The 21,275-nt window shown below is 37.3% G+C and overlaps 1 protein-coding gene across 2 annotated transcripts in view; it reads right to left on the bottom strand.

The window, feature by feature from the left end:
* Window positions 1–1,350: 1,350 nt before the first annotated feature.
* Window positions 1,351–21,275, bottom strand: part of FERMT2 (fermitin family member 2) — an 83,744-nt gene continuing 63,819 nt past the window's right edge. Inside the window, exons 7-15 of one of the 2 annotated variants that reach the window (XM_008566939.1) lie at window positions 16,533–16,667; window positions 15,515–15,564; window positions 14,147–14,271; window positions 8,243–8,349; window positions 7,888–8,109; window positions 5,252–5,272; window positions 4,483–4,607; window positions 3,664–3,805; window positions 1,351–2,625 (exon numbers count right to left, since the gene is read on the bottom strand). In XM_008566939.1, coding sequence (XP_008565161.1) covers window positions 2,452–2,625; window positions 3,664–3,805; window positions 4,483–4,607; window positions 5,252–5,272; window positions 7,888–8,109; window positions 8,243–8,349; window positions 14,147–14,271; window positions 15,515–15,564; window positions 16,533–16,667 — 1,101 coding nt within the window. In that variant the 3' untranslated portion in view covers window positions 1,351–2,451. The remainder of the gene's footprint in view (window positions 2,626–3,663; window positions 3,806–4,482; window positions 4,608–5,251; window positions 5,273–7,887; window positions 8,110–8,242; window positions 8,350–14,146; window positions 14,272–15,514; window positions 15,565–16,532; window positions 16,668–21,275) is intronic. The other variant, XM_008566940.1, reaches the window with a different exon arrangement.

Raw genomic sequence — 21,275 nt, 5'->3', positions numbered from 1 at the left:
TATTCAATAAACAAATATGTGTTAACTGATCCTATGTAGAAATCATGGTGCTCAGATCCAATCCTAAGGGATGTAATAATTTATTAGGAGCAATAGGATATACTCAACCATAATAAAGATGATTGCTTTTAAGTTCCACAGAACTACCAAATTCAATGGCAGTTCAGAAGAAGAAGAGAGAATTTTTGGCTGCAAGGAGACTTGAAAGTATTTACGAAAGAAAGTATGCCTGAGCTCTTTCTAAAATGCTAGACAGATACAATTTGGACAGGTGGAGACTGGAAGAAGGTGCAGTGATGACAACATCCCGGGTTTGGGGAATGATATGGAGATGGGTGAGTGCAAAGTGTCTGGAGAATGTGAGCTGACCAGTTTGAGTGGAATGCAGAAGACTGCTGGGAGATAAGGATGAAAATGTGAGCTGGGAGACCACAGAAAACCTCTGAACTCTTGATGGGAACTTGAACTTTTATCCTATAGGCAACAAGGAGTCCTTAGAGCTGAAATGCAGCCAGTGCTATGGTAGGGCTGGATTAATGCCTAAAATCACTGGGAGGGCACCAGGGCAAACCAGAGTCCAAGAAATGAGTACAGTGGCTATGCTCATTTGTGTGGAGGCAATGGGACTAAAAGGACGTGAGTATGCCATAGTCTTAAGTACATGTTAAAGCTTTTAGCAAGTGACTATACAAGTTGTACTTAAGAAGAGGAAAGGGAATTTATTACTTAAAAAAAACTTTAATGGGAAGGAGCTCTTAAATTTTGAAGCAAGGCCTGTTATGATATGGCTTTAGAGTACAAAGGAAAGCCATGAAGAATGCGATCGGACCCTTGCGTTAAGAGGATGCTGCACCATAGCAGGCATAGGACAAATAACTGAATTTGGGTGATGGTGACAATGACAAGAGAAAGATGCAATGTTGCACAAGGGAAAAATCCACAGAAATTGGCCTGTTTAAATGCAAGGGGTAAAGGAGAAAGTCCAGGGCTGAAATCTGGAGTCTGAATAATGACAGCAGTAGGAACAGGAAGTAAATTTATGCATGTGTTGTTTTTTTAACCAAGAATCATTTTGCTGTTTAAAACAAATTCTGCCCAAGTCAACCTCTGTTATCACTGCATTTCTAACAGTTAGATATGATATACTCATTTTTAAGTATTAAGAAAAATAAGTGGTTCTCAATTTGAGTGAAAGAATCTACCTTAGAAAGTATCTCTATCTGGACACTGAGGAGTACTAGCCACTAGTTCTCAAAGCACAAGATGTAGGCAAGGCATTTCCAAAAGGCAAAAGTTCATTTCTACAAAGTTAATGCTATGTACACATTAAAAACAAGAACTACAAAAAGAAACATTAAATAAAAGTTTTGCTTTTATTTAAAATAAAATGCATTTATACAGTCTTTAAACCATGGATTATCAGACAATTCTGGTATAATCCATCCCTCCCTGGCACCCTTTTGGGCTATGTGAGCTAGGAGTTTTCTGACTAGCACCAATGCAGATTGTAACAGCGCAATAGACTAGAACATGGCCAGTCCAGGCATTAGAGTTAAGGACATTGTGGCAAATCATGATCATAATGAAGTCATTCTTAACTTAGCAGATATTAAAACTGCATATTAATTAAATCTTTTAAAAGCATTTAATTAATGCAAAGATGCTACAATTAAGCTATTTGCTAGTTGTGAGTAGTTTAAAAAAAACTGTACAATTTTATAAAATTTGTGTTTGTACATTAGTTACACAAAATGCATACTTCATAGACCTTTACTTCATATTATAATGCAAAAGTTGCATATTTTAGGCAGACAGTGAATATGCTGGTGAATACTAAAAGTGTTGTAATACAATACTGTGTAAAAATAAAAACACAAGACAGTATACATACATGCTTATTCAAGGACAAAAAACCAAGCATAACGGACTATAACAGCATTTTCCTTCAAGGTCAAATAATGACAGTATTAAATATCTGGTAGCTTTTGCAGGCCTGATTTATATGGGCAGGGAGGCGGGAATCAAATGGCTACCAGAAATAGGATTATTTTAAACCATGACATAAAAATAAACATACATTAAAACACATGCATTAAACATGATAAATAGACTTCATATAGGTTAAGCCCTGGATAGTTTTTAAGTAGATGGCTTTTTTCTTACACTTTGGCTAGCTTACATCAGTGATGATTTGTTCCTGATTTTCCCACTATTTCAATTCATGGCTGTAAGGAATGTGTGCCATATTCGACAGTCCATTTATTGTATCATGATAGCGGATTAATAGTAGTGCTTGTTAGTGCACATATTAACTGGTCTGATAAGGCAAAAAAGTTTTCATGATAAAATGATAAATTTCAAGCTTACTTTATTAAGCAGCATATAACAAACAACAGCTTTTAAAGTTAAATATTGTTATGGCCATGGAGTTTCATTACACAATATTTCTATTCACACCCAACCACTGGTAAGTTTGTAGAACATCTCTTCATCTAAACTCTCATTTTGGTCTTTTGCACGTGTTGAGAGAAATATGTAGCCACCAATGAATTCATGAACCACTTTACAATCTACTTCAGTACAAATGAAGGACAATCTTACTTCATCTGCAAACTCTACAGTGACCTGCAACAAAGACAAAGAATTACATCAGTCCCAGTAAAACTCAAGATGTTACAAGCAAAGCTACTGTACTGTTTAAGGTCTGTCCTATGACAAAATACTTGTTGATATTCAATTAATTACTCTTTTAAATCCTAAACTTATAATACCTTCATTTCCAAAAGAATAAGGAAAGTTTACTAGCACCTCCCCCACCTCCTTTTAGTTTTCATGTTCTGGAAAGGGAGACTAAATGCAAAGGTTTTAGGTCATTAAGTTCCCAAATGGTCTCTGGTGATTCAATTAATGAGAATATCTCTCCTCAAGCCCTCTGGGAAAACTGACTTCCTGTGTTTTATTTAATATTTGCTTTAGACACTTAACCTAAAGTATCATGTTTGACTATTTCAGAAATATGAGATTTTGTGAAGTGATAGGAGTTGATAGAACAAATCCAATATGATCCTAAACCACATGACTTATTAGCAAAAGACTATTTTACATGATATCCATGTACTCCAAGGCTAGGGGAAGCATGATACATAGTAGTAAATGTGCCAGGTTTGAGAGCCAAAGCATCTGAGTTTGAATCCTGATTCTGTTGCTTACTAATTGGGTGTGGTCACGGACAATGATGGTCCTTAGCCTCTAAATTTCAGTGTTCTCACTGTAAAGTAGTGTTAATCCATCTTCCTTAGAAGGCTGTGATGAGGTTTAGAGATAGCGTACAAATATAAATATTCTAGTATCATGCCTGGCACACAGTGGGCATTCAATAAATAGTAGTTATTGTTATGAGTGGAAGGGAGTTATCCAGTATAGAAAGACAACTTTCTAAAAGATCAGGCAATACTCTAAGCAAATCATCATGTCCTTAGAATTTCAGTAACTGGACTAGTCATGAAATAGGCAAGTTTAAGTGAGAAATGAATAACCAACCACGGTCTGTCTGTGCTTTAAGAGGTAATAGCACAAATAACCTTCAGAATTCATAGGCCTTTTTATTCTTAATTTACTAATTTTTATCAGAACTACATTCAGGTAACATAGTTCCTAACTTACCATTTTGATCTCCCAGTTTACATTCCACTGTTTCATGTTGCTGAAACGCCATGTTTTAATTGCATCTCCAGTGCTGGCATCCATTCTAATTAGTCTGTTGTATGCAATTCCAATAAGTTCTTCTTTTTTGCCCCCTTGGAACCTATAACATTAAAACATGTTGTAGGGAAATGAGAGGTAAATTAACACCAATTGCTAAACATAGAAACTGGATAAATTTCAATATTCATTTAGAAATTAATTTTATGATGCTGTCCTAAGTATTAAAATACAGGTTATACTTAAATCATTCAAAGTTTGGCATGTTCACACATGTGCACAAAGTATTTGATAGATATTTACACACTGGGAGACACAATTATGGTCTGACTTTGGAGTTTTGGCAGATCTGGGTTCAAATTCTGGCAAGTTTCCCTACTAGCTTTTTTTGGGTGCGTGTGATCCGAACCCTCGGGCGGGAGCGCCGCCGCGCTTCCCAAGCGGCGCACTATCCAGTGCGCCACCGGGCCGGCCCGTAGGGAAACATATTGATCTTGTTTTTCTTCAAGACATGTGCTATTCTCACATGAGTGAAATTTTATAACCCTAAAAAAAAGTGCTATTCTCATATGAGTGAAAGCAAATTCATTTTTGAATTATTAATGTGAAAATTAAAAGTATAGAAAAATATATTCCAATATTCTTAAAGTTTTACTGTAAAACAGGTTAATGGGTCAATGTAGGCATGCTTTAGATATTTAATTTTTAATTATATGAAATAGATTAAGTAAAACTGCACAGATTAAAGTTTACACATAGGTACTGAGTAGAACCACTGACCTTGCAATGAAGTGTGTGATGCCGAATTCGGGCAACGACTGCCAAGCTTGAATAAATCTCATCTTGGCTTCAATTAGACTCATCTGAGCTACATTCTGATGGGCCTCCAAGATTCTAGCTGTTATCTAAACATGATTAAACATGACTGTTACCATTAAACATTATTCTTTCATGGTAGAATCAAGACAGAAAGATCAAAAGATTGAATTATGCACCTCCCACCCCAAAATCATATACTGCAAGAGCTGGAAATACATAGTATCTGAAGCTACATTTGGAAATTATAATAAAGGAATATATAAATGACTTTTCAGAATAAAATATATTTATTCTTAATTTCTGTTTCCATATATCTAGAAACAAAAAGCACTATTAAGAGTACACGACTGTCACACTTGAGACATATTCCAATGTGCGCATATATGGTACTGCTATTATACAACAGCATAGTGTAATCCACATATACATGATGAGTTTTAAATTTAGCACCAAGATACATAATCAGAATGAGTGCCTGGAATACAAGTTTCTAGCAGGAATATTTGTTAGCAGCTTTAAGGTACTTGAAATTATCATAATAATTTTTTTAAATTTCTAAAGAAATCATTAGCAAAGTTATATTTAAATTTAAATTATAACCAGTTTGGGATGACTACTCCCACCAGGAGTAGAAAGGGATTAATCCACGAGGAAAGGCTGTGGCTATGGCTTTTAAAATTTCAATTTATTCATTCTCTCTTTTTCTCTCTCGTAAATATGGAGAACTTACCAAATCTCTTACATAGCCTGGCTGTAGATGGCAATGCGAGGAAAGAAAAAGGAAGCGGAAAGAAAAAAAAGAGGCAATCAGAAAAAATGGCAATGAAGCAAAGGAAAAGTTGTGGTAACCTGCAAACCAAAATTCCAGCCAAAAATCATGCAAAAAATTACTTTAGTTGGAAACCAAGCAAAGTGAATGCAAGAATGAGAATGAAAATAAGGAAGCAGCAATTACTTTCCATTTAGAATACTGAGAAACACCCCACGTAATTTTAGAATGTTAAATGTCATACTAAAACTAAGGGTAGAAATTTGTAGGGAAAAAATAAAAAGAGCAAATACCTCTTTTCTCCCTTCACATACCAGTTCTTACTGATTAGGATAAAGCTCATTATTTTAGTAGCAAAATAAAAATTAATATTCAAAAGCTTTTAAAGTCCTCTCAGATTTAGTCATATAATATGATCCATGCACTGCTTTTCAGAAATAAGAAGTTGAAGGCATAAAATAAGTGCAGTGCCCATACTGTTTCTTTATTTACACAAGAAAAGCAAACCCTTCAATTACCATCTGTTTTTTGCATCCTTTTTCCTGGAAGGAAAAATAAAGAGATGCTGTATACTATACTAGGAATTGTGGCTATGTGTGTGTTAGTCATTTCAATTTGTGTTAACATAAACACACAGAAAAGTCTTTTCTTTAAAATTTAAAAACCCAGTTTGAGAGTCATATTTATTTACAAATATCCATAGCAAGTCTAGTTAATATATGTATAATTTGGGGAAATTAAAGTAGATTAAATATAACAAAGGTTATATTGACAGACACCCAAAGGAAAACCATGTGTTTTTATGGCCTGGCAGGGATGAATGACCCTGAAGCCTGCAAATCTTCCTGCAAACTCCAGAATGCCACTGGATTTAGATTTAGTTTAACAGTTACTGAGCACTATGTCCAATAACTAGCAGGGTGCCTGACACAAGAAAGCAACTAAACTTCTAGCAGCACTTACTAGGTGCCAGGGCAGTAATACGACGGTACCTCAAAAAGTTCATGAAAAAACATTATTAAAATATAATACAAGTCTTACCATGAACTTTTTGAAGTACCCTTGTATATGGTCCTTCCTTCTGGGAACCACCTATAAGTCTAGCCAGAGAGAGGAAGATTAAAATAGAATGTGCAGTTGATAAGATGCCCATGTGGAAGACAAGAAGGATCCTTCACCACGGACCACACACATACTGCCCTCCTGTCAGTTAAAGATAATAAAACATTGTCTTTGTCCTCAAGAGAATATTCAGTTGAAAATCTAATCAAGAACTCAGGCATAGGAAACTACTATTTTAAAGGCTTCCAAGAAAACAATTCAATACAAATCATGTCATGAAACTAACATCTGGCAGTCCTCACAATTATACGTCAAGCTCTTTTTTTCTCTGATACTTGATAGTGAAATGATAAAATTGCTAAGATTTGAAATAACTCATTGCCTCTGAAGGCAAATAAATTCACTTTTAGAAACAAGTTTCTCTATAAATAATTTTTAAATGAAATAACTAAGAATGACAAATGAAATTAGTGCTTGCTTCACTTTCCCTTTTTAATTTACAATCTACATTCCACAAAGTTCCCCAGGGCAGCATTTCCTCCATTCCTTACTACTCCCACATCGCAAGACTGTGGGATAAACAATTTCCATGTAACTCACATAACCTCTGAAACTTAAAGACAAATACTTTGTGATTAAAACTTCTGAACATTTCTAGCTAAATAAACATTATATTTAAAGTTAAGGAAATGATAAGTGTTCTGGGTATTTCACTGGGTTTTCACTCACTTTTCAGTGAGTTTTTAAATTATCCCTTAACAAAGATAAAAACAATACTAGATAAAAACAAAATATTTATTTTAAAGGTCCTCCTCCTTTGCCACCTCAACTGAAAGTGTTTTCCTTTTATGACATGATGTTTGGTGCAGAGAATACCAGGGGCTATCCCAAGTGAAATTTCCCTGCAAAGAATCTCTTATATTGTACCAAAGAACCATTTTCCTAAATAGCAATCCTTTTACGGCATTAATTTCCAGGAAAGAAATTCTTAACAGAGTGGACAAAAGCAGTGAATTTCAAAAACTTTGTAACCTTGTGCAAAGTTTTGGTTAGGTTCTGACTATTAATGTTAATAAAAGACACTGTTAAAATGCAGACTGTTTCTACCCTTGTAAAGTTTCTTTCCAAAGCTGGAAAAGTCTATTTCAATAGCAAGAATGGTGGCTGTGCTTTATATCACACTTAATTATATAAGGAATAAAATTAAATGAATTAAGCAACACAAAGCATTAAGACAATATTCAATTCCCTGAAATGTGTGGAAGAAAATCCTGTTAAGAGTGATTTCCTCATGCTGTTCAGAATATGCTCTCAACTATTTTACCTCATTGTGTCTTATTCAAATGACAAAGACATTTTTTAAATGATCAATTTAAATTGACTACAGCCTAATCAAACCACCTTATATAAAATTAAGACCACCAATTAAGACTAAAATGTTTTATTTAAGAGGGGAAACTAAGTTTAAAGTGTATGTACAAAATTACAAAACAAACTAGCAGAGAACAGTAAATGAAGTAAAACGAAACAAGTACCTGCTTGTTCTTATACTTTTTTAGATAGCGAGGGGACACCAAACACTCAGGATTTATATCAGTTGTGATCTGTTCTGGTATTAACTGTGGATCTGGGTTTAAATGTTGCATCTTCAGAAAGGAAAGAATATTTTGAACTTCTAGGTTGTAAGAACTGTCCGCCATGGTCTTGCCTTTGGAGGCTAATCTGCAGGCTGCCATCCAGTGTGCATATTGTTTTTCCTGTTGGAAAAAAATATTAATGTATAAACTGTATTAACATGGTACATTTTTTGAGTATAAAATAAAAGGCTGACTGGTCAACTTACTTAGAAATCAAAGAAAATTGAGGTTTACATTTAATTGGAAAACTTACATTGTCACAACGAAGCCAGATTTCATTCATGCCCTCTGCAACTGGAATCAGGAGTTTAATGTTGAATTTTTGGCCTGAAATGTTTACATCTGGAGTAACTTCACATCCTGTAAAAAAATAATTTAACTATTACAATGATTAAATTTACTTTTAAGAAATGCCAAGCCAATACAAGCAGATGTCATTTTGTGACATCTTAACATGTTGGATTTTGCCACAATATTTTAGGAACCTATCTGCTACAGAAGGTAACATACCCATAATATGCTTGGGAAATTGGTATGAAAATAACTTTGGAATTCAGAATATCACTTTATAGGCAAGTTTTCAGGAATACACACATGTATGGGTTATAAGAATCTATGTAGGTTATAAGAATCCATGTAATCAACACTTTAAGCAAAATTTCCTGACCTTGAACTCTTCCTTATGGGGAGGCAGTAAGGAAAAATAAGATAATGTACATATCAGAGCTCCCTAAAAGGTATTCCAGTGGTCTATGCTTAGTTCATGTCACCTTTATAAGACCATCCAGTAGGCTCTATGAGGAAAATTTTTAATTGTTAGTAAGGCTTGCTGCTGCTTTGCTATTTGTACTGGAGCAATTCCTCTTGGCACAGAATATAAAGAATAAGATGATAAATACTCCTATATCCAGAGAGAACAAATGTTAAAATTGTCATTTTTTTCCCTCTCCACATAAATATTTTACATAATGGCTGGCTGGTTAGCTCAGTTGGTTAGAGCATGGTGCTGACAATACCAAAGTCCAGGGTTTGATGCCTGTACTGACCAGCTGAGAAAAACAAAAAAAACAAACAAAAATATTTTAAGTATTAAATAAGAGAAACAGAACACTTTAGATAATGGGAGGTTCTCTTTGTTCTCATCTCCAGAAGCAACTCCTACCATGAATTTGGTGGATTTCTACTCCCCTCCTTGTTTTCTTTTTAAAATATTTACTACATATAAAAAGCTCCTTTTATATAAGCTTTAGAAATGATGAGAAAGTTGTGTGGCAATTTGTTAACCTGCAACGTTAAAACAAACAGATGTTGTTTGAAGACACATAATCTTTTGCACGAATATCATTAATCATTCAAGAAGATTTAAAGTACATAATCCTATAATAATTAGGCCTCTTTTTAAAATATCAGGAAAACTAGAAAGGGAGAGAGAAAGTGAGTACCCTCAGGCACAGAGGGCACTTACAGGACCACATCTTAAACAACGTTCATTCCATGCCACCTTGGTACCCTACTTCCATGGTAACAAGCTGGACTTTGGTGGTACCCAATTACTATACCTCTGAAACATTAATTGCAAACAGCCCATTCTGATCACAACCTCCAATCCTAACTCTCTTCAGACTCTTTGAGGGACCCTCTCCTGTGACTTCTACACTTTCTCCCCACCAGCAACATGTCTCACCTTTCCCTTTTCTCCAATCCAGCCTGGACCCCACTCACCAGATATCACCTCCAACTACCTAGACTCACTGTCTTTGCATGAAATACCCACTTAGCAAAACCTTAACCTTGGCTCAGTCCAATCATCTTTTACTTGTTTATACTCAGGCTGCTTATCTCACTGTAAGAGGGGAGGGGATCAGAAAAAAGAAATGACAAAACTGAGCAGGTAGGTTTCACTAGAAATAAATCCCAACCTCAACCTGGCCCTTCACATGTGCAATCCTTCTGGTATTTATACAGATATTCTCAACAATGTCTATTTCAAATCTTCTCAGACATACTACAGTGCGCTACTTACTCTCAAGGGACAACTTGACCTCTTATTTTCTCTAAGAAAATGACAGTTCTCAGAAGTAAAGTCCCTCAGCTTCTTGCCACCATACAAGATAAACCTAGTGGCCCTCATTTCCACACAGTGGACGAGGCATACCCTCTTCTTTCCTATCCAAGTGGGGTGAGTTTATTTACCATCCCAGGAACCTTGCTCCATCATGGAGGTCCTCTCTCTGTCCTGATACTAGATTTCCTTCTTTCTACTGTCATGTTTCTGTCAGCAGTTAACTTCCTTGAGTATCTCCCATCTTACAGCACAACATACCTCCCTCCTCCACTTTATATCTCTCTCTTCTGTTACTGCTCTCTTTCTTCCTTCCTTGTCATAGATAAGGTTCTTTAAAAAGCTGTCTTTGTTTCCTATTTACTTCTCAATGACTGTTCTTTGGCTCTCACACTCAATAAGCCACTGAAATCTACTGAACTTGTTCTTATCAAGGTCACTAACCACATCCACGTGGCTCAGCTATCTTACTTTTCTGTATCATTTGACACTATTGACTACTCTGTCCTTTTTGGTTTTTTTGTTTTGTTTTGTTTTGGTGGCCGGCTGTTCTTTGGTGTTATAACATCATGCTCTAACCAACTAAGCTAACTGGCCCAGCCCTACTCTGTCCTTTTTGAAACAACTTGTATAAGTTACTTCCATCATACCTCACTTCCATGGTCCTCCTGTGCAATTTTTTGTTTGTGTCCTTCGCAAAGTTCCTCTTCCTCTACCTGCCCTGTTCCTTAAATGTGGGTGTTCTGCAGGATTCTGTTCTTAGCCTTCACTTCTCATAGACGATTCCAATGGCTGCATTTACCATTAATGCTAATTGCTACTGTATCAGTATCTACAGAATGTATGTTTCCTCTGAACCAGTGGTCTACAGGTTATCTCCAAACAGATATCCCACAAGTACTTCGAGTTTAAACTATCCCAAAGTTAAACTCATCATCTTTCTCCCCAAACCCAACTCTTCTATATTCTATCAATATCACCCTATCCACCTAATTGTACAAACCAGAAGCATGCCCCTCCCTTTAGCCTCCTCCCAAATCAATCACCCAGTCTTTTGACTGAATTTCCTCAGTATCTACTGAATTTGCTCCCTTTTTATCTTCTATATTGATTACCTTAATTTGGATTTCTATCATCTCTCTAAAGTTACTCCTCTACACTGTAGCTGATATAAATATGGATACTATCATTCCTGTGTTAATAATCTTTCAATGACACTTCACTGCTGTCAGTTTGAAAAATAATCTCCTTCCCATTTTTATCATCCAGTTTCTTCTGCTATTATCTCTTGTGGTAGCAGGAATCAGATTCCATAGCTATTAAGGAGGTATTCATCATCCCCCTTAAATTCTATGTTCCAGCAGCAAAACCCCCTGCAGTTGCTGATACTTTTATCCAGGCATTTTTGTACAATCTCTGCCTGGAAAACTCTTTTACCAACTCTCCTCTTTCCTTCCACAGATCTGTTTCTCTTTGGATCTTAACTCAGACTTCATTTCCCTCATGGAGTCTCCCTACCTTTGCTGAAGACTAACTGATATAGTGCCCTATCCCTCTTGCTCCTTTGACCTTTCACTTACTTTTTAAAGTATTATTTATTGCCCAAATTGTAATTCTTTATCTCATCAACATGCTCTAAACATTTTAGGAGTCGAGACTTCAATTTATTCTTCCTTGTATCTGTAGTACCTAGTACAGTTGCGGTGTAGGAGTTTAATTAGTATTAGCTGAATAGAATTTTTTAAAACTTCTCATTTTAGATCTCCACAGGGCCTTACAGAGCATCCAGTCCAGAACTTTCATTTCTTAGACGAAGCTACTTAGGCCCAGATAGACTATCTTTTCAAAATCGTAGGGGTTATTTCATAGCAGAGCAGAATCTAGGCCTCTGATTCCCAGTCCAGTGTTGTCAGTGTGATGTTCGGGAAAAGTGCTCCTTTCAGACAACTTGGGAGAGGAGGTGGGATGAGAACTGAGAGCATCTCACAAGTTTATTACTTCCAGGCCAGGATATGACTTCTTAGTCTCCAGGAAGGAGGATAAGATTTAATAGGGATAGTGAGGACAGGGCCCAGAAGACAGATCTAGTCTCTAAGTCAAGAGTGGATCATCTGAGCTGGTTCTGGGAAGCTGAAGAGGGAAGCAAGAAGAAAGCCACAGCAGATTCTGAGAGCAACAGATAATGGTAGAGACCCAAAAGTGAAACTCGTGTGACTGAGAGAGGAAGGCAATAAGCTGAATTAAAAGTTTCAGGCAAATTACAGAATTCCAACACATGGGAATAGTAATTCCCTACCCAGGACTGAGGTTTTCTATTTTTTAAAATGTGTATAACTGTAAAGAGACATTTCAGATGACTACTATGCAGAGTTTATGTATTAGGGTACAGATTTGGACATTTTGTTGAAATATACTAAAAAACAGATGAGGAAAAGCACCTCTGTATTTTAAGTGTTAAATGACATTATTCTGGGAATCATTTTTGTGAAATAAGCCAGGGGCCTTTTCTTTGTGCTTTTGTCCGGTATTTTTAGTTAGTTAGAAAGGTATACTGCTTTATATACAATAAAGTATGTTCATGCAAAATGTTCCCAAAGGAGAGATGGACTGAGCCGCTAAGAATAACTGAGAACTGGCCTGCCAAGGGAGGTGCAGCCTTTGCTACAATCGAGCAGCTGGGAAACCAGGAGGCTGCCACTGTAGCTTTTAGCTCCAGAGCCTGAAACACCTCACTCCTCTTTCAATTCTGTGTCTCTAACCCCTTAACTCAGTTCAGAATTCAAGTCTCACACGAATGCATCTGATTGGAATCTAAATCTCACTGGAAATGAGTCTGGAAAGTGTATTTTAGTTTTCTAGCCTTTGCTCTAAGGGAAAGTGCAGTAAGAGGACTGTGGTGTAGACAATGAGGAGCCAATCTACTACATTCTCCACCAAACATGCCAGGTCCAAGGGTTTAAGCTCATGAGAGAGTGGTTCTCCGGAGATGCAGCTTCCTAGAGGAAGTGGTATGTAAACTGGAAGTGAACCAAGGAATTTTAGTGAATAATATCACCACAAGTGGAGGCTCATTAACACCCTGCCAGACCAGCTAAAGGCTCTGCAGAGACATCACAGTGAGCAGAAGCAGGATGTCCTCCACCTGCAGAAGAACCAGACCAACCTGGAGAGGAAATCCTCCAACTACCTGAACCAGTGCATCAATCAGATCAAAGAAGTGAAGGAGCAGTGTGAAGAACCAATAGAAGAAGTCACCAAAATAGGAAATGAAGCTGTAGCTCCACAGACCTGAGTGAAAGAAAAAGATCAAAGCCAATAGCTGAGCCCTCATCCAGGCTTGGCCCAGGCTACAGGAAGCAAGCCTGCCACAGTTGCCACAGTGGAAAAGAAACGTGTGCCTCAAATACCAGCCCCTAGTTCTGAGACAGCTTTAGGTTTCAAAAGACAAGAGGAAACCAGTGAGACTCAAGTTGTCAACTAGGAGCCTCAGAGGGATATCCTGGGGTTGTGCCAGGGACCAGGCTGAGAGCACAGTAAAGACAAGACTGTGCAAGGAAGAGGTGTTAGTGGAGGCAGAGAACTTGGCTAAATCCTGAAGATGCTAGTCACCCCATGGTGAGCCAGGAAAATCAAGAGGCTAAGGACCAGTGGGGCCAGCCTGTCATCAGTGAAGGTGAGGAAGAGGAGCAGGATGCTGATGAAGAAGGGAGAAATCAGTAGATGAATACAACACGGTTGAAAATGAGGTGGAACCCTAAAGAGACAAGGAGGAAGCCCCTGTGGAATAAGGAAAACCTACATGTCCTTATGCTAAGGATCAGAAAAGAGACACCAAAAATTTACTTGACAAGTGAGAAAACCAGAATCACACATCAAGTCAGGTCTGCACAAAGAGCTTACAACAAAATATTCATGTAGAATTGAATACTCAAAACTGAAAAGTACTAAGTAAAAAAATCTTAAGTATTTTTTAAAAAGTACCCAAAGGAGTAAAGAAATTGCTAAAAACCTGTTTACCCCTGCAAGTGAAGCTTACTGAGTATCAGGCCAATAGATATTCCACCATCAGCACTGATAATTCAAGGCCTTCCTTACCTCTCAGGTTCATCTGATGAGCTGGTGTGCCACTGGATTCTTCTTTGCTCTTATAGCAAGAAATAGATGTATCTTTGAAGGTGCACCAATATTGCTTGTAACCTTTCAGAGTCAACTTTTTTGGCCTATGTATCAAATAGATTAAGAGAAAAACCATTTTGAAGTAACTTTATCAACTCCGTTTTAGTAGTAAAGTTTGACAATGTTAAAAGTCTGAGGCCAAGTTTTACACGTGCTGAAATCAATTCCCTAGGGCCAGTGTGTTACATTCAATGTTGCTGTTACTAGATGTGCCTGTCCCTTCTCAATCTACTCAGGAAGATCAAAGAAACAGTGAGTGGTTAGAGCAGAAAGACAGCAGGGCCTACGTGCCAGTATTTCCCAGTTGAAGGCATCCCATCCATCACCAGCAGGTCACGTGGAAAGATTATTAAAAAAGGTACAGTAAAGGTCAATAATTGGAAGATTCCTAGGTCCCATAATTAACTGCAGGTTCATGGGTGTCTATAGGGCTCTTTGGTGCCTGTATGAAGAAGCAAGTTTATCTGGCACAACTGGAAGTGAGGGAAATGCTTATCTCTCTCAGGGTTATATTCCAATGGTGACATTAACTTGCTACTCCAATGTCAAACAGAAGATGACAGAACAGTCATGAGGAAGAGTGGATAAGGAAAGGTACGGGTAGATGGAAAAGGTGTGTGAAAGGAGAAGGAATGGAGGTAGTAGGGCAGTGGCACCTGAAATCCTGAGATATATCTCAGAACTGTTACATGTTTTGGGCTGTTATATGTTCACCTACAGTAAATGGTTTATTCTATAATAGTTTTATACCTTACACAGGAGAAAATAGTATATTCCCTATCACCTCCTTTCCTTTTTCCCCTCTGCCTAATGCACATCTCTCTTGATTCTGTGGAATATAGCTGGATTGACTATTTAAAAATCTAGATAAGATATACTGGAATCTTATATAAAATGTTCCATGAACAAATGAACAGAATTCAATAGAATCTGGGGCTCTTAATAAGGAAATAACTATTGGCAGTAACATGCACAGCTTCCAACTGAGGCCCAGAGGGGCTGCACACTCTATTACTATGTTCCAGTATCTATATAATGCACTATAAGTTTCACAGTCTTTTTTTTTTTTTAAAGAAAAATGTTTATCAGATAAAATGAGTACTGTGATTTTAATTTGGTAAAGATGCTTATTTTCTCTCACTGTAATTTAATGTTCATATAATTGGTAAATCCTTTTACCGATGCATTTGCCAATCAAACTTATAGTAAATTAAAATAATACGAATATGACAATAAAACTGACACTGATTATTCATTATTTGGAATCCTTCCTCTTTTTGTACTTACTTGAAAACTTTAATATAGTCAGCAAGTTCAGGAATGGAAGTAATGTCACCCTGGGGAGAGAATTAAATCACTTTTTTCTTATTGTTTTAAATTTAAAATTCTTTCTAATGTTTGGTATCTGATACCAAGAACAAGCTTATTTAATAAGAAGAATCACATAAAATACAGATTATAAAATTTTAAAAGATATAATCATACTACATGGTCATATGAACCATATATGTTCTTCTTGGTAGAAAAGCATTTTTGAATAGCATAAAAATTAAAAATTTGATCAAAATGGCAATTTATACAGTGCATAAGAATATACTGTGTTATTTCCAATACAGCTGAAACTGTAGCTGCATATGGAAATTTTATAAATCATAATAGCCCTGAGGTAAGTGTTTCTTCAGCAATAACTAATTCCTAAGCTTTAAAGCCAAATATAGCATTTAAAGATTTTCCTGAGACCTATTTTTCTCTTTTTATAATATATATATATTTTTTTCCTTTTTGTCTTTTTTCGTGTCCAGCAATGGATCGCAACCCTCAGTGTCGCGCCCGTACCGGACCGGGACCGGCAACGGGATCGCAACCCTCGGTGTTGCTCCCACACCTCGCTCAGCCAGTGAGCGGGAACCGGTCTGTATGTGGGATCCGAACCCTCGGCGGGAGCACCACCACACTCCCAAGCGGCGCACTGTAGCAGTGTGCCACCGGGCCGGCCCCTCTCTTTTTATAATATTTTTAACTTTTCCTCTGCAGAAATGTTTTCCCACCACTTATAAAAGAACATGCAGAGTATCAGAGTATCTACCTTTACTGCACTGGAAGCATTACAGCCTAGTCCAATATTACTTACAAAAAAAAAAAAAAAAATTCCTTGAATGACTTTGAAAAATCAATGTCTGACTTCTCTAAAGCATTAAATATTTTTCTTCATCCACCCCACCCCCAATATTTTGTGACAATATAAATCCAAAAAAAGGTAAGCATCAATTCAAACTAAATTAATAGGTAAAAAGATTCACCCTACCAAAATTGTTGATGTTTTACCCCCTTCCAAAGTAATCTCCAAGTCTGAAAGGGCAGCGTCGACTTCATCAACTTCTTTGTCAGTGTTGTTCAAATGATTCTCTGATGTCATGATTGACAGCTTATTTATATGATACTGAAACCAGAAATATTTTATTAAAATGATTGTTATACCTGTAAAACTTTAAAATGAAATTACTATCTGAATCTATACTGAATACATTTCATTACCTACTTTGACAAGATAAAAGCATCTAGGAACTAGAACAACAGGAATATAAAGGGCATGCATGGCACCTGAAATCAATATCCTAAACCTGCTAATAAATATTTATCCAAAAGAAGTAGGGTCTTTGGACACACACAAATGAATTCATGTTTGGGAGGCTCCAGGACTTAGAGAGTTAATAGGTCCTCCACTAAGCTCTACATGAGCAGAGATATTTGACTATTTTTTTCACTGCAGTCTTACCTATGTTTAGAATAGGGTCTGATATCAATGAATACTGAATGAATGTACAGAATATGCATAAGGTCTTTTGTAGAAATGGATTAACATTATACTACTATTATTACCCAGAAGGAGAAAGTTATCACCATTATCTTGAAAGCTAAAGCTCCATTTTGCTCCCATCCTTTATTTAATGCTCTGTATTCTCAGTTACACAAGAGTGGTAAGAGATTATGTTTATATGTGAGTACGCAAACACCCACATATACATATATATATGTGTGTGTGTATAACAAGAATTTAGAATGTTTTAGAGACTAGTCAAATGGTGGTGACCAGAATCTTTATAGAAATTTGGATTATAAAGACCATTCTAAGGAGGTCTCAGATAGAAATGAGAAGCTTATTGGAAACTGGGGCAAAGATCACCCTTGCTATGAACGTGCAAGGAACATGGCTGCATTCTGTTCATGTCCAAAAGTTTTAAGGAATTTGGAACTTCCAGGTGCTGACCTAGGGTATTTGGTGAAAGAAATTTCTAAGCAGTAAAGCATTCAGGAAGCTTCATGAGTACTTGTAACAGACTACAATGAGTTATGGCAGAAAAGGCATGAAGTAAAGGCAGAATCTATAATTAAAAAGAAAGCAGAAGGCAAAAATTGGAAAATTCTCAGCCTTGCCACATAAAGAGTGAGAAAGTCTGTCTGAAAGAGGAAACCAATGGTGTAGCCCAGTAACTGTTTGCTAAGAATAGTACAGAAGAAAGGGATTATCAAGAGAATGGAAAAAAAGACTATGAAGGCATTTCAGAGTTGTTTGAGGCTGCCCCTCCCAACATAGGCCCAGAGATCTAGTGAGAGAGAATGGTCTCAGGGAACCCCAAAGCACCCTTGACAGGACTGCTACCCAGGGCCACCTTGGCTGCTCCAGTTGCTTCAACTGTGGCTAAATTGGCCCCAGGCATGACTGGACCTGCACTTCCAGAAGCTACAAGGCTGGAAGTCTTGGCAGGGTCCACATGGTGTTAAGTCTGCAGGCTTGCAGAATGCCAGAGCTGTGGAGGCTTGAGAGCCTCCATCTCAATTTCAAAGGGTGTATGGAAAAGGCTGGGGAGTCAGGAAGAGATCTGTCACAGGGATAGAGTCACTGCACACAGCCTTCACTAAAGCAACACCAAGCAGAAATGTTATGTTGGAGCTGCAGCAAAGAAACCTCACCAGAGCTATGCTTACTGGAGTCTGAGAGTGGGACCGCCACAGAGACCCCAGAACTGTAGAGGTACCAGTGTGCAACACCAGTCTGGGAAACCTGAAGCACAGCCTGAGACCAGGAAAACCCATAGGAGAAAGGGCTGCCCAAGAACTTGGAGGCCCAACCCCCATACCAGCGTGCAGAAGACATCAAACATGGAGTCAAAGTACATGATTTGCCAGCTTTGAGATTTAACGCCTGCTTTGCTGGGTTTCAGACTTGTTTAGGACCTGCTACCTCTTTCTTTTGGCCTATTTCTCCCTTTTTGAATGGGAATATGTACCCTATTTTTGTCCCACCATTGTATCTTGGAAGTAGATAACTTGTTTTGATTTCATAGATGGGACTTCAGACTTTTGAGCTGAAACAAGTTAAGACTTTGGGGATGAAATGAATGTATTTATATGTGAAAAGGACATGAGTTTTGGAGGAAAGGGGCAGAATGTTGTGGATTGGATGCCCCCAAAACTCACTGAAGCTTGATCCCCATTGATATATATATATATAGCAAGAGCGAGCGAGCGAGAGAGCGCGCGTGCATGCACACGTGAGCAAGTGCAAGAGCAATGAATAGTGATAACTACTTCCATATACACATAGAAAAATTTTGGGATATAGAACTCATTGATTTTAAATATACTTAAGTAAGTGATTTAGAACAAATATTAACAATCTATTAAAATTTAATGTTAAGTCTTTGAGAGGTATGTTCAAATCAGTAAGTAGCACTCCAAATTTCTAAAGTATTCATTTACTTAATATAACCTATTCATGGGAACATTTAATGAACAAATCTAGTCTCTGGCTATACCTTCAGCTGTGCTGAAATGAGATCCCTTCCAGTGGTAGAACCTCCCATGATCATGAATTATGGAGAACAAGGTAGGTTGAGACCCTTAGGCAGTGGCCCCAAATATCAGAATATATTAAGAATCACATGTAGAGGGGGTTAAAAATACAGATTCTTAGGTTCACCCCAGAGATTCTGATTCAACAAATCTGGGGTCCAGCCAGGAATCTACATTTTTACTAAGTGCCTCAGGTGATTCTGATGCAAAAGGTCCTCATGAGCCACACAGGAGAAATCCTGGCTATGAATGAGACTTATCATAAAATCCAGCTTTGCCTTCAAAAGTACACGGGATATCTGTTAAATTTTGTAATGTACAGTTGGACCTAAATGCTTTAAAAACAATGGTCTGTTTGATGGACAGCCACCAAAAAAAAAAAGTTACTAATTTATCTACTTTATTTTTTATCTATAGCTTATTTTGAATTTTACTTTGTTTATTTTTACTATTATAAATTTATTTTACACAAAGATCCAGATGCATCAAGGATAGCTCAGAGCGTAGGCTATGTCTGAAGTGAAAAGTACCAGGCATCTCTTCAACATACTTTCAAAGTTTCCTCATCCTGGTACTGAATGGCTCCCTACAACCTTTAGGTCAGTCTCTGAGAAGGCTTCCAACAACTCAAGGGATTCGTAGTCCAATATTATCTCATTATATCTAGATTTTAAAATGGCCTAGGAAAGCTACACTTTGAGACCAGTTTCCATAACTTAAAAATCCATGATCTCTGAGGTGTTTCTATTATACTGATATGGAATATCCACTACACATTAAGTTGGGGTGGGCTGCAGAATGCCATTTCTGTGAAAACACAGCTGTGTGGACGCTCTTTCAACAAATACTTTCTGAGCATCTACTATGTGCCAAGCCCTATATGCACCTATTGGCTTAAAACAAAATAAAACAAAACCACGCATGATTTTTATAACAAAAAAGATAAAAAGCAATGCTGTACAATAAAATCGGTGGTCTTTCTCATATATATTTCATGTGTATTATTGTTCTATCACTGGCAAAACTTCCACTAGAAAATTATGAACCTGTATTCAAAATAGAAATAGGTAGGTAGAAAGCCATAACCAAGTGAGGGACTCCCAATAAACTGTTCCAGAATTTAATTCAAGAAATTCTTCAGGGCTGGCCGGCTAGCTCACTTGGTTAGAACGTGCTGTCAGTAATACCAAGGTTAAGGGTTCAGACCCCCATACCAGCCAGCCATCAAAAACAAATGAAATTCTTCAGACAGTCTGAATCATTCAGAAACACAATACAGAATTCTTAGCTAGCTGATTAAGCAAGTCTCTAGAAAGTAACTGATTAATCCATCAATCAACAAGGATGTTACTTGTCTGTGCTTCTTTTTGACTCTCTACTTTCATCATGTAAACTAAAGAGAAATGAGCTGTTCTTGCTCTCTAACAGTAACTTTTTTAGTCACAACTGAAAACTTTTCTGGGTGCATAGAAGAAACCATTTGGAAGACTGGGAGCATTTCTGTTTGTGTTCTGAGGGAAAAAAATGAATTCATTTTTATAGTGAAAGCTCTTCAAAACTGAACATCAACTCTGCTTCCTGTACTTCTGTTTTTTAAAGAACATTAACTTTATCAGGACTTCAGGTGAAACCAGAATCCCATCATAATCTGAGAATACTTGCCAAAGCCTCAGATATCTGAAATTTAAGAAAGAGGTCATTGGATCTCTAAGAATGCTGATTTGTGGATAGCACCCTAAAACTATTTTACTATTAGAGAGTGTGCTGGTAAAAAAAAAAAAAAAAAGTGAATAATTTTTTAGTAAGCCCCAGATGTAATTCTGAAGCAGGTGGTGTGCAAAAACCATGTTTGGAAAAACACTGGTTTAATCTAAGGAAAATGTTAGCTATCTACTTCTTAAGGATTATCATTTCAAAAACAAATTTATGTTTAGTTTCATAAGTCTCTTAAAATCTTATAATCTAATAAGATATTATTTCTGTCATAGCCCACATTTTATGGTGTTTCGTATCATCCCCAGCTATTTATGAAATTATGCAGGTAAGCTTCACCTCAGAAATGTGATTTTGGGCCGGCCCGGTGGTGCACTGCGCTAGTGCGCCACTTGGGAAGCGCGGCGGCGCTCCCGCCCGAGGGTTCGGATCCCACATACAGACCGGTTCCCGCTCACTGGCTGAGCGAGGCGCGGGAGCA

The sequence above is a fragment of the Galeopterus variegatus genome, unplaced genomic scaffold (assembly GCF_000696425.1).
Source record: "Galeopterus variegatus unplaced genomic scaffold, G_variegatus-3.0.2 Scaffold279, whole genome shotgun sequence".
NCBI lineage: Eukaryota > Metazoa > Chordata > Mammalia > Dermoptera > Cynocephalidae > Galeopterus > Galeopterus variegatus.
Note: the sequence above shows the minus strand (reverse complement) of the source record. Positions and strands in the feature narration are given on the sequence as shown.